The 12,962-nt window shown below is 43.6% G+C and overlaps 1 protein-coding gene across 5 annotated transcripts in view; it reads left to right on the forward strand.

Moving 5' to 3' along the window:
- Window positions 1-12,962, forward strand: part of TNS3 (tensin 3) — a 343,445-nt gene that overhangs the window by 88,118 nt on the left and 242,365 nt on the right. For all 5 annotated transcript variants that reach the window (XM_029063073.2, XM_039911723.1, XM_029063070.2 and 2 more), the window contains exon 3: window positions 5,941-5,978. Coding sequence is in view for 3 of the 5 variants with exons in the window: in XM_029063070.2 (XP_028918903.1) it covers window positions 5,941-5,978 (38 nt within the window). In the remaining 2 variants the exon portion in view is untranslated. The remainder of the gene's footprint in view (window positions 1-5,940; window positions 5,979-12,962) is intronic.

Consider the following 12,962-nt stretch of genomic DNA (forward strand, 5'->3'; position numbering starts at 1 on the left):
AAGAAGAGTTCAGTGCAACTGGAAATAATAATGGGGGTGACTGGTGCCATTTTCCATACTTAGGATTTACGAGCTGTATTTAGCAGGGCAGGCAGTTAGCCAGAAGATTTTTTTTTCAATGGCATTGGTTAAGCGCTTACTATGTACCAGACACTTTACTGAGAACTGGGGTAGATACCAGCTAATCAGTTTGGACCCAGTCATGCCCTCCATGGGATTTCCAGTACCTAACTGGGAAACTCTGCTACATTCGCTAGGGGAGAGACTTTCTCCAAAGGGCTGGGTATGTGCTCCAGAATGAACAGTCCCCATGTGCTTCAAGTCCCCTATTCATGAGTATCATAAAAGTTAATCACAAGAGGCTACTATAGTGCACTGAGGTGATAATAATGTTAAAGGACACACTGTTCAGCACTGATGAGGTTAATGTTATACATTTTGACTTTCATCCCAGAACGGAGCGGAAAGTCTTTCTATTTTCGAGCACAATGGGTCGCTTGTTTTGTTCACAGTACCTGCACAGACTGTGATCTCATCCCTAGTGGGTTTATTTTTTTTTTCAAATCTAGCTTTATTTTTACTAACTTACTCTCCTGTGAGTAATAAAGGTTGATGTACTGGATTGGTAGAGGTCTAGTACTTTGAAGTCATTGGGAAGACGCAGAAGCTGGCACATTCTGAGAGAGAAGAAAATACGGTATTTGAGAAGTGAAAGGTCAGAATTTAAATGAACTTAATGTATTCAACTTTGAGCTATTTTTATCTGGAAAGATTTTGAAAGTATTAAGACCAACAGGCATTGTCAGATCACTTAATTCTGAATAAAAATCAGGTTTTTAGGAGACTTATCCTGAGTTTTGCAGTAGCAGGGGGACAGCGAGCGATATCTGGACACCATACGTATTCGCGCGGCGGAACTTTTCCGATGACGTGTCAGTTTGATGCAGTTTACTCTGTGTTTTATTTCACTCAGTTGTGCACAAATGTAAACAGAGTGGCGAGGTTCAGTGAGCGCCATCTGGGATAGCCCTCCTCTTTGTTGGGGACTGAATTGTCTCATACATTTAAAATGCCGTGACAACTGTGCAAAGCTGAGCTGGTAAGAGGGGTTATTATGGTCATGAGGAAACTGTAGTTCATTCTTGGTTTGTTGATTTCTTTTTCCCCCCTCCATTTTTCATTAATGCTGTAATTTGTGTTTTATTTTATTTCCTTTTTTAGTTTTAATATTCTTAGATGAGTTGTTGTCCCTTTCCAAACACTTGGATGGTAAGAATTCAGTTATTGTGTAATTTCCTTGTAATTTCCAGGTATTTATCACTATGATTTTCATACTTGGATATTTAAAAAGTGTTTGAAGCCCAGTGTGTCCAGCTTCTAAAGTTTTCCATAATTGCCACCACACCTGAAGTAACTTTGTGTATTTCTAGGTATTGATGAGTGATTGACACCTGGTGTGTCAAGCTTCTTAAATTTTTCATAATAGCCCTCACAACTGAGGTAATGATCCTCATTTCTAATTCTGACTTGTCTTGTTAGATGACAGCATGGCTTAGTGGCAAGAGCACGGGCTTGGGAGTCAGAGGACATGGGTTCTAATCCTGGATCTGCCACTTGGCAGCTGTGTGACTTGGGGCAAGTCACTTAACTTCTCCGTGCCTCAGTTATCTCGTCTTTAAAATGGGGATTGAGACCGTGAGCCCCACGTGGGACAACCTGATTACCTCGTATCTACTCCAGCTCTTAGAACAGTGTTTGACACATAATAAGCACTTAACAAATGCCATTATCATCGTTGTTATTTTTTATTTGTATTATATTTCTTATTTAGTCTGTCACTAAGTGATGTAGCAGCGTGGCTCAGTGGAAAGAGCCCGGGCTTGGGAGTCAGAGGCCATGGGTTCGAATCCCAGCTCTGCCACTTGTCAGGTGTGTGACTCTGGGCAAGTCACTTCACTTCTCTGTGCCTCAGTTCCCTCATCTGTAAAATGGGGATGAAGACCATGAGCCTCATGTGGGACAACCTGATGACCCTGTATCTCCCCCAGTGCTTAGAACAGTGCTCTGCACATAGTAAGCGCTTAACAAATGCCAACATTATTATTCTTATTATGTAGGGAAGCACACAAACGCAGGTATTGGTTCTTGTTTGTCTCATTTACAAATGTGGGACTGTTAGCATCACTCTTCCACCGGAGCTCTTTGAACCTAAGTTGATTTTCGACCTAATATGTGGGTAGCTGATCCTTACGTTTCAGTGCAAATGTTGGATTGTCAGGAAGTTCATGGAAGAAACCCCACCTCCAAAATGCATCCCCTCCAAGTCCAATCAATACCTTCGGTGTACTGGTTTATTTTAATAATCATAGTGGTATGCAAGTATTTACTATGCGGCAAGCACTGGAGTAGATGCAGTATAAGCAGATTAGGCCCAGGCTCATCTCCAACACAGGGGTCAGAGCGTAAACTGGTGGGACAATAGATGAGGAAACTGAGGCACAGAGAAGGCAAATGGAGCCAGGATTAGAAACCATCCTGTGCCCTTTCCATTAGCCCCACTGCTTCTCCCTTTCCGTTGTTCTCCCATACCCTCTGTCTCTGCCACTGTCCAGATGGCAGAGGCAGCCAAGCCTCATGAACCGAAGAGTTGCAAATCAATATGTGATACAGATCAAAAACACGCCTTCCACGGGATTGGCGAGCGGGGGTTGGGGGAAGGAGGAAGTGGTGGCCGCCAGATGTTCCTTAGGTGGGGAGAGGGGTGAGTGGAGTCAGCCGGAATCGGGGTTGGGGGTCGAGGAGCTGGGCCCTGCAACCCTTCTCCGACCAGGCACCCCGTCCTACCCGACTTCCACAGCCCCTCCCACCCCCCACCCAACCCTCTCTCACCCAGGCCCTTGTGGAAGGTGAACTGCTGTCTTTGCCCAAAAAGCTAGAGCAGTGGCATCCTGCAGCCCCCCGCCGTTGGGAAATGCATGTTTGCAGTTATTGCTGCATTGTATGTGTAAGCCACAGGGCAAGTGTAGAAATACTCCAGGTCTTGCGAACTGCAGTTGGACTAACTTGCCTGCCAGTGGGTTAATTGATGAGGAAATCTAGACTGTAAGCTTGTTGTGGGCGGGGAATGTGTTTGCTTATTCTTGTACTGTACTGTCCCAAATGCTTAGTACTCAGTAAATCTGAATGAATGAATGAATGAATGAATGAATGAAGGATGGTTGTCTTTTGACTGCTGACCAATTAACACGGAACCTTCTGAAGTGCAGGTGTATGTATTGGATGGTTTAATAATTCTGATAGGATGGCCTAAAACTCCTCTCTCTTGGCTTTGAAGCTCTCCATCACCTTGCCACTTCTTACCTCACCTCCCTTCTCTTCTTCTACATCCCAGCCCGCACACCCCGCTCCCCTGATGCTAACCTTCTCACTGTGCCTCCATCTCGCCTGCTCGCTGCCGATCCCTGACCCAAGTCCTACCTCTGGCCTGGAGCGTCCTCCCTCCTCAAATCCTCCAAACAATCACTCTTCCCCTTCAAAGCCCTACTGAAGGCACTCCTCCTCCAAGAGACTTTCCCAGACTAAGCCCCCTTTTCCTCAGCTCCCCCTCCTTTCCGCATCACCTCGACTCGTTCCCTTTGCTCTAATCGCCTCCCCACCCCACAGCGCTTATGTATATATATTTATATGTATAAGCGCTCAGTACAGTGCTCTGCACACAGTAAATACGATTGAATAAAATTCTGTCTATATTGATGCCTATTTACTTGTTTTGAGGCCTGTCTCCTCCACCTCTAGACTGTAAGCCCATTGTGGGCAGGGATTGTCTCTCCTTATTGCTATAGTGTACTTTCCAAGAGCTTAGTACAGTGCTTTGTACACAGTAAGCACTCAGTAAATATGCTTGAATGAATGACAGGCAGAATCATCATTTAAGGCCAGAGAATCTGGGGAAAGGAAAGTCAATTCAGAATTTAGAAGCCTGGGAAATTTGGATTATGCCACTGGTGTACCGTTTCATTTCATCTGGGGCCTTCCCCAGATGCATTGTAGGTGATGAAGTTCCATTGATATTTTCAAGTTCAAAATCCGAGGATATCCTCGGATATCTGGTTATTTCCTCCTGTTGTTCGCTAATGGTTGGAGAGATTATGGAGACCCTAATATGGCTGAAATTCAATGCTTTTGTTTCTGATGGGAGCCCAGCTGCATCCTTCTGGGGAGGAATGTTGGTTTTCTCTTTGTATCGTCAGGGTTTTTTGAGTCTCTCATCTAAAACTGTGAATTGCTCATTTTAAACTGGTAACCCAAGTTGTGGTTTGGGCCTTCAGAAAATTAGTAGGATGTTTTATATTTTCTGGAAATTGAGTCCCTGGTCAACACAGTGAAAACATGTCTGTGAGATTCATGGTAATTGACAATCGGTGGAATTTACAGAGGGCTGTGTGCAAAACACTGTACTGTACACTTGGGAAAGTTCAAGTATAAGGAGAGTTAGTAAGGCGAGAGTCCTGCCCACAAGAAGCTTACACTTTCCAGTGGGAGACAGACTTTAAAATAAATTACAAATAGGGAAATAGAAAAGTATACGGATGTGCACCCAAGTTGTAGGGCTGGAGTGAGTATCGAGTTTTCCGGTAACTGAGGTGTAAACCCCATGAAAACTTATCAGCGAGATTCATGGTAATGGGCAATCAATCAAAGGGATTTACTGAGCACTTATTGTGTACAGAGCAGGGTATCAAGCACTAGGGAGAGGACAGTCAAGTAAGCAGATGCTATGAAATCCTCATTATTTCAAAGGGGCATTTTAAAATCCCTTATCTTCTGGTGAATGTTCCAGTTTTAAGGGCCAGCTTGGCAAAATCCAAGTTCTCATTTCCCCTTTTGGGAAGGGATTTAGATAAGAGGAATTCCTCCATTCCTGTAGATCCTCACTTCCAAGGAAGAAGTCTTTGAGGGGGGAGATGCAGTCACTTCTTCCCTGACAGACATTCAGTCTACCCTCCTGTCTTTAGGGGTCTTAGAACACTGCTGGGGAATAAGGGAATGTTCTGGGCGATATCCATCCTTGTAGAACTGATTTGGAGCAGTGTTGGAGGAATGGAAGAAACGGGTTTGCCCACGTGTGTGGAGTCGGGCACAGCATGGGGACTGAATGGATTTTTCAGAAACACAGCCCTCAAATTAGATATAGCTTCTGCCAAGGCTAAAGTCTCCAGAGGTGCTGGTGGAGTGGGATGGTTCAACTGGAGGTCATATGTGTGAGAAGCGGGGTGGCCTAGATGAAAGAGCAGGGGGCTGGACATGAGAGACCTGGGTTCTAAGCCCGACTTCACCACTTGCCTGCTGTGTGACCTTGGGAAGCCTCAAATTTTCTATCTGTAAACTGGGTATGCACTGTGTTCGCCTTAAATACCAACATTATTATTATTATTATTATTTGTCCTTGGACTGTGGGCCCCATGTGGAACAGAGACGAGATCTGATCGTACTGTCACATAGTAAGGACTTAACCAATACCACTATTATTATGAGAAACATTGCTCTTTTGCTTAAGCACACCCTGATGAAGTTACTGTTTGGCCAGTCTACTTAACTGCCCAGAGTTAGCCCTTCCAGAAAACCGGTATTTTTGTAGCCTTCATTATCAAAAACATTCAGGTGAGTCATCCCAAACCCTTCCAGTCCAGCAGTTGCTAACAGCAATCAAATTTTAACTTAGTATTTAGATATGCTGCCCACAAACTTTTGAAATTTAGGATTGCATCATAAATGAATAACTTCCCCCTATTATCAGGGAAAAGCCCCGTCTCAGTTTAGTGTGTGGAAGACAGTGGTCAGTCCTAGATGCAGGACATTTCTAAGTCAGTCAGAACTAGCTTGATTTTAGTAACTTAGTAACTTTTAGTAACTTCATTTTTGTTGTTTATTTCTTTCTAGTGTGCAAGTATTCCTGTCACAAGAAATGTGAAGCAAAAGTGAGTATTGCTTTTTTTCCCTTAAAACATTTAAATACCGACTTACGGTTTGTTGGAGGTCATTTTAAAATAAGCCTATTTAAGAGGCATGCATAATTTGGAGAGCATCTATTCTACTGAGGTATTGAGAAAAATTGGTTCGACAACTCTAGAAATGCATATGTTTTGTGCCTTTTGAATGTTTAAAGTTACGTAAGTAGTTCTGTGATTGCTATTGATGATTTTATTTTTACTACACAAAGCAGTTTGGATTGTGGTTTGGGTTAATAGCCTCAAAGTCTCACTCTAAGCTTCAAGGCTGTCCATCACCTTGCCCCTTCCTACCTCTCCTCCCTTCTCTCTTTCTACTGCCCACCCCGCATGCTCCGCTTCTCAGCCGCCCACCTCCTCACCGTCCCTCGATCTCGCCTATCCCTCCGTCGACCCCCGGGCTACGTCCTCCCACAGTCCTGGAACGCCCTCCCTCCTCACCTCCGACGATCTAATAATCTTCCTCTCTTCAAATCTCTACTTAAAGCTCACCTCCTCCAAGAGGCCTTCCCAGACTGAGCTCCCTCCTTTTTCCCTCTGCTCCCTCTACCCCCCCTTCACCTCTCCACAGCTAAACCCTCTTCTCCCCCCTTTCCCTCTCCTCCTCCCCCTCTCCCATCCCACCCCCTCAGCACCGTACTCGTCCGCTCAACTGTATATATCTTCATCACCCTATTTATTTTGTTTAATGAGATGTACATCACCCTGATTCTATTTATTTGCCATTGTTTTTTGAGATGTTCTTCCCCCAACTCTATTTATTGCCATTGTTCTTGTCTGCCTGTCTCCCCCGATTAGACTGTAAGCCCGTCAAAGGGCAGGGACTGTCTCTACCTGTTACCAATTTGTACATTCCAAGCGCTTAGTACAGTGCTCTGCACATAGTAAGTGCTCAATAAATACTATTGAATGAATGAATGAAAGCAAACGGGGGCATTTTCTCCTTTAGGGTGCACAATGTTAGATGAAAAACTTCATTAGATTGCAAGCACCATGTCTTTTAGTTCTCTGCACATGCCCAGCCGCTTGGTATGGTGCTTCGCGCACAGTGGGAGCTTAATGCCTGTGATTTGATAATGAGATTTGGAGCATCACACAAAATGAAAATGCTGCTTTTCTCAGTAATCAAGGATCTGAGGGACTTAGAAAGGAAGTCCAAGTGAGACTCTCCTAAGATCGAGTGGCTGAGTTCATAATGACTAATGCCAGACTCCCCTGCAAATGATCCTAATTACCTTCAGGGGCAGTCCAATTCTGCCTGGGGATTTAGGTTGGAGAAGTAATGGTGATGGATTACTTGAACTGCAGTCAGTCAGTCAATCAATCGATACTTTTTTTTTTTTTTTGGAGAGGAAAGGTATTTGTTAAGTGCTTACTATGTACCAGGCACTGTAATAATGTTGGTATTTGTTAAGCGCTTACTATGTGCCGAGCACTGTTCTAAGCGCTGGGCTAGATACAGGGTCATCAGGTTGTCCCACATGAGGTTCACAGTCTTCATCCCCATTTTACAGATGAGGGAACTGGGGCACAGAGAAGTTAAGTGACTTGCCCACAGTCACACAGCTGACAAGGGGCAGAGCCGGGATACTAAGCACTGAATACTATCCTAAGCGCTAATTGGTCACTAGTATTTATTGAAGTCTATGTGCAAAGCACTGCACTAAACTCTTGGGAGAGTACAAAAGGCATGATCTCTGCCCTCGAGGAGTTTACAATTTCATAAGGGTAGATGGATAGGAGGATAAAGAAAACGGAAAGATGGATATGCAGATGAGAAATTGCTTAAATAGCCCAGTGTGCAGATCCAGAGTGCAGTGAGAGTGTTTTCCAGATTTGCCCGTATCCGAAGAGATTAAGCCCCTAATGGTCACCCTGTGGACTGAAAAGGTTACAGACCCCTCCCCAACTGCCTAGCCGCCAGGAACGGTTCAGTTCTGGGGAGAACAGAGCCCTGTAATTTCTAGCACAGCTCATTAAGTCCTCACCAAAGACTGCAGATAACTGTGCCCCTAAACGCTCGTTTCAAAGTCGTTTTTAAAGAGTAAAGGCTTGACAGCATAATGCAGCTAATAATTCATTTTCTGACAGGAAATACCCTGCAGGGGATGGTCCATGATATACAGTCCAGGTGGTTCCACAAAAATAGCTGTGATGGTCCACTTTAGGGATTCACTCTCAGCCAGACAAGGCTTTGAGACTCTTGAGACCAGGAATCCATGTGACCGAATCCAGAGCAAGTTAAACAGTATCCTGACTTGTTCGAGGGAGATCAAGGTGAGCGTCAGGGAGAGTTTAGCTCAGAGACACTCTACGGCTAGTCGTGTTATTAGTTGTCATCTCCTTTTTAGAGTTGAAGAAGGGGGCGTTTGATTTGAGAAAATCCCTTTCTCTTACTAAATCTTTTCCTCCTCCTTCCCACACTCCCCCAATCCCTTCAGCACAGGATTGATAGTCAGAAAACCTGCGTTCTGATTCTGGCTCTGCCACTGGCTTACTGTGTGTCCTTGGGCAAGTCACTTCATTTTTCCCTGACTCAGTTTCCTCAGTGGTAAAATTGAGAATGAATACCTTTTCTTCTTTCCACTTCCACTTAAACTGTAAGTGCCATGTGGAACCGAGACTGTGCCTGATCTGAATGCATTACATTTACTCCAAAACTTAATACAGTGCTTGTCACATAGTCCTTAACAATTATTATTATTATTATTATTAGAAAGGTGACATCCAAGCAGATCACATAGCAAGTCACTAGTGGAGTTGAAAACAGAACCCAATTAACAAACTTGCCAAGGATTTCACTCCTCTTTTGTGCTAGTTTTCCTAACTAGCAGTAGTTTGTATATTTCAAACTTCTTTTGGAAGTGCTAAATTTACATATCTTAGCTTTTTGTTGTTGTCTGTTTTTCTGATATTTATCCCCTGATGGTTCACATATGCTCGAAGTGTTTCCTGGTAACGCGAGGTTTCATTTTCATTTTCATATGAACTCAGCTGTGATCTTCTCCTGTGATTTATAAAGATCGTTTCCCAGAATCTCACCCATTTCTGACCACCAGGTGCAGTTTCTTATGAAAAAATGTAGTTTTTGAAAAGTTGTCAGAATGCTCTGAGGACATCCAAATTATTAGGTATAAAAATAGACTGTCTAGTCTGTAAGCACTTGGGGGCAGGGATTGCATGTACCATGTATATTGTACTTTCCCAAGCCCTTCGTTCAGGGCCTGATCTGAACAAAGTAAGCACTTGGTAAATACCACTGATCGATTGATTGATTAATTCAATTGAGAAATTTTACAATCTTTAGTCGGAATGCATAGTTACCTTCTGTTTTATCCCACTATCTAGGATTTTTTTAGTACTGAAATATATTTACTCTGTTTGGGCTGTGTTTTGGGTCTTGTAAAATTCTTAGCAGGACTTTACATTTATTTCCATTGACAAAATTATACCCCACTTTTGCTCATTTGTCTGTATCTTTTAATAACAATAACAATAATAACAATAATAATAATTATCATTACTGTTATTATTATTATTATTATTATGGTATTTGTTAAATGCTGTAGAATGCACTGTTCTAAGCCCTGGGGTAGATACAGAGTAATTATGTTGTCCCATGTGGGGGTCCCAGTGTTATGCCCCATTTTACAGATGAGGTAACTGAGGCACAGAGAAGTTAAGTGGCTTGCCCAAGGTCACACAACAGACAAGTGGCAGGACTGCTGAGACGTGTCATCACTCCCTCCTCAATAACTGGAGTTGGCTCGGTATGGCGTAGTGGATAGAGCACAGGCCTGGGAGTCAGAAGGTCATGGGTTCTAATCCCGGCTCTGCCACTTCTCTGCTGGGTGACCTTGGGCAAGTCACTTCACTTCTCTAACCGCTCAATTACTCGATCCGGAAAATGGGGATTAAGACCGTGAGCCCCTCGTGGGATAACCTGACTACCTTATGTCTACCCCAGTGCTCAGAACAGTGCTTAACACATAGTAAGCCCTTAACAAATACCATTATTATTATTATTATCATTATTACAGTGACCTGATCCCACCCTGCTAGCCCACAAAGCCCTCTCCCACATCAGCCCTCAGAACTGCATCTCCCTCTTGCCCCAAGGATGCGCACTTGGCCTTGCAGTTATAGCCATATTCTTGATGGATCTGTGTGTATCCCAAACCTGCACGTACATCAACAATCCTACCTACATGTAAATGACTTATTTTCTTTGACGGTATTTGTTAAGCGCTTTCTGTGTGCGAAGCACTGCATTAAGCACTGGGGTAGTTACGAGCTAATCAGATTAGGCACAGTCCATGTCCCACATGGGGATCACAGTCTTAATCCTTGTTTTACAGATGAGATAACTAAAGCAAAGGGAAGTTAAGTGACTTGTCCAAGGTCACATAGCAGACAAGTGGTGGAGTTGGAATTAGAACCCAGGTCCTTCTGACTCCTAGGCCCAAGCTCCATCCAGTAGGCTGTGCTGCTTCTCCCCATGTTATTATTATTAGCTTCATGTTAATAATAATAATTTATTAATGTGGAACGTAACTTATTAGCGAGAAGCTCATTAATGAAAAGCAGTATTGCCTAGTGAATAGAGCATGAGTCCGGGAGTCTGAGCACCTGGGTTCTAATTCCAGCTCTGCCACTTGCCTGCTGTGACCTTGGGCAAGCCACTTCTCTGTGCTCAGTTACCTCATCTGTATTATGGGGATTGAATACCTGTTCTCCATCCTTCTTAGACCGTGACCCTTAGGTGGGACGGGGACAGTGTTTCATCAATTACATTGCATCTCAGCACTTAGTATAGTGCTTTGCACATAGTAAATGCTTACCAAATACCACAGTTCTTATCAACTTTTTTTCTGGTATTTAAGTGCTTGCTATATGCCAAGCACTGGGGTAGATACAAGATAATCAGGTTGGACAGTCCCTGTCCTACATGGGGCTCACAGTTAAGTAGAAGGAAGTAGAATTTAACCCCTCTTTTATAAATGAGAAACTGAGGAACAAAGAAGTGGAGTGACTTGCCCGAGATCCCACAGCAGACAAGTGGTGTAGCCGGGATTAGAACCCACGTGCTCTCCCAGGCTTGTGCTCTTTCTGCTAGGCCTTGTTGCTCATTAAATTCCCAAAGCACCTTCACAACAAGTATTTCGTTTTCCATCCACAAAATGCCTTCGGGTAGCGCGAGGCAGGTGTAATATTTTCCCATTTTACAGATGAGGAGTTGGTGTAAGAGAGAAGTGAGCTGAGGTGCCCACTTACCCAGAAGACCACTAGGAGAGCTGGGACTGTAATCCCAGCCTCATAAAACCAGACTCATTCTTCTTGACCACACACTGCCTGCTAGTAAGCAGGTAATAGATGATTGCAACCGTCTTGTTGCCCTTCAGTTTGAAGGCAGCGATGCTGCTGCTGCTGCTGAGAATTTATCCATGAGTGTCTCTGAGAGAGAACCCCTTCCACACTTCCATACGTTGTCCATGAAAATGCGGTCATTAGGATGAACTATGCTCACACAACCCATGGTGAAATGGGGAGACGGATGTCCAGCTGCCGGCAGGACAACTTCTTGGTACTGGAGTATAAGCACTCTCACAGGAAATTATGAACTAACCGACGGGGAGAATGGGTGCAGTCTGTTGTCACAGGAAAAAAAAATGCCTCTGAGACCTCTACAGCAGAAGACACCATTGTGCTCTCATCCCTATGGTAAGTATAAAACTTTGATCGGCGTAAGAAGGGTCAGGAGGTTTTTTTCAATTCTATTTTAAAAAACGAAGGAAAGCAAAAGATAAATCCCGCCTCCCCCCAACCCTCCCCCCCCCCCCCATAAAAAATACTGAGAACACCAAATCCATGGATGTCCTCAACAGCTATTCTCCATCCCCTTCCTGCTCTCCCTGCTACTTATACTGTGAGCCCCAAGTAGGACAGGGACAATATCCAATCTGATTATCTTGTACTTATCCCAGTGCTCATTTCAGTGCTTGACACAAAGCTCATGCTTCATAAATACCACGATTATTATTAGAAATAGCTCCCTGGAAAAAGAAAAACAAAGACAAAATACAGAAGGAACACAGGGTCAAATGTTTTGCAAACATTCCTTTATAGGGCAGAATTTCATGAGGAGGCAAAGGGGAAGTTGAGCTCTGCAAATTATTGTCAAACACCAGATGTGAGGTGGGGGAAAAGTACATAGTTCTAAGATAAATCCAGAATTCTGTGGTTTCCTGCCACCGTGTTTTTGGGAAATATACATCAGGGAAATGAAAGGGATCCTTGAAGCTTGCCTTTACCATGCCAACTTGGTATCACTTTCACAATATCCGGCCAGAGCAGATTGCATTGGAGGGTTTCTCTGGTGTGTTATCAGGCAAATAAATGATTTGCCAAAATTGAAGATCATTTTGGGTTTTAGTAATCAACTGAAAATGACCTACACCTCAGACTTGCCTCATTTTAAAAGGAGTGCCGAAACTGTCTAATCTTTGAGTTTTAGATTCTCTCCTCCAATCCTGAAGATTTAAATCTTCAAAAGGTTTAAAATGTAGAAGGTTTGTTTGTTCTCTAGTTTATTTTCCTGGTCCGGGTAGCTTGGACTATGTGGAGGAGGCTTTATTATGATTATCCCATGTCTTTACCTTCAAGGTCACGTTCGGGGTCGGCTACATCATCATTTATAAAAGGGTGAGGGAACTTCCGTATCCCTGGCATGTGACTGAGGTCACCACTCCCTCCGCAGAATATAATCTGAATTCTTTACCTACTCTGTGACATATGGATACGGTCTGCCCTGCGTTATTTGGGCTTATTTCTCCTGTCTGATGATTCAGATCCCCTTGGGCAGATATTTGGAATGTTGCTTTGGGAAAAGGTTGTGAGATATGGAAAGAGGTGAGAATTGAATCTGAGGACTCAGATTAAATTGAGGTTCAGAGA

The sequence above is a fragment of the Ornithorhynchus anatinus genome, chromosome 4 (genome assembly GCF_004115215.2).
Source record: "Ornithorhynchus anatinus isolate Pmale09 chromosome 4, mOrnAna1.pri.v4, whole genome shotgun sequence".
Lineage (NCBI taxonomy): Eukaryota > Metazoa > Chordata > Mammalia > Monotremata > Ornithorhynchidae > Ornithorhynchus > Ornithorhynchus anatinus.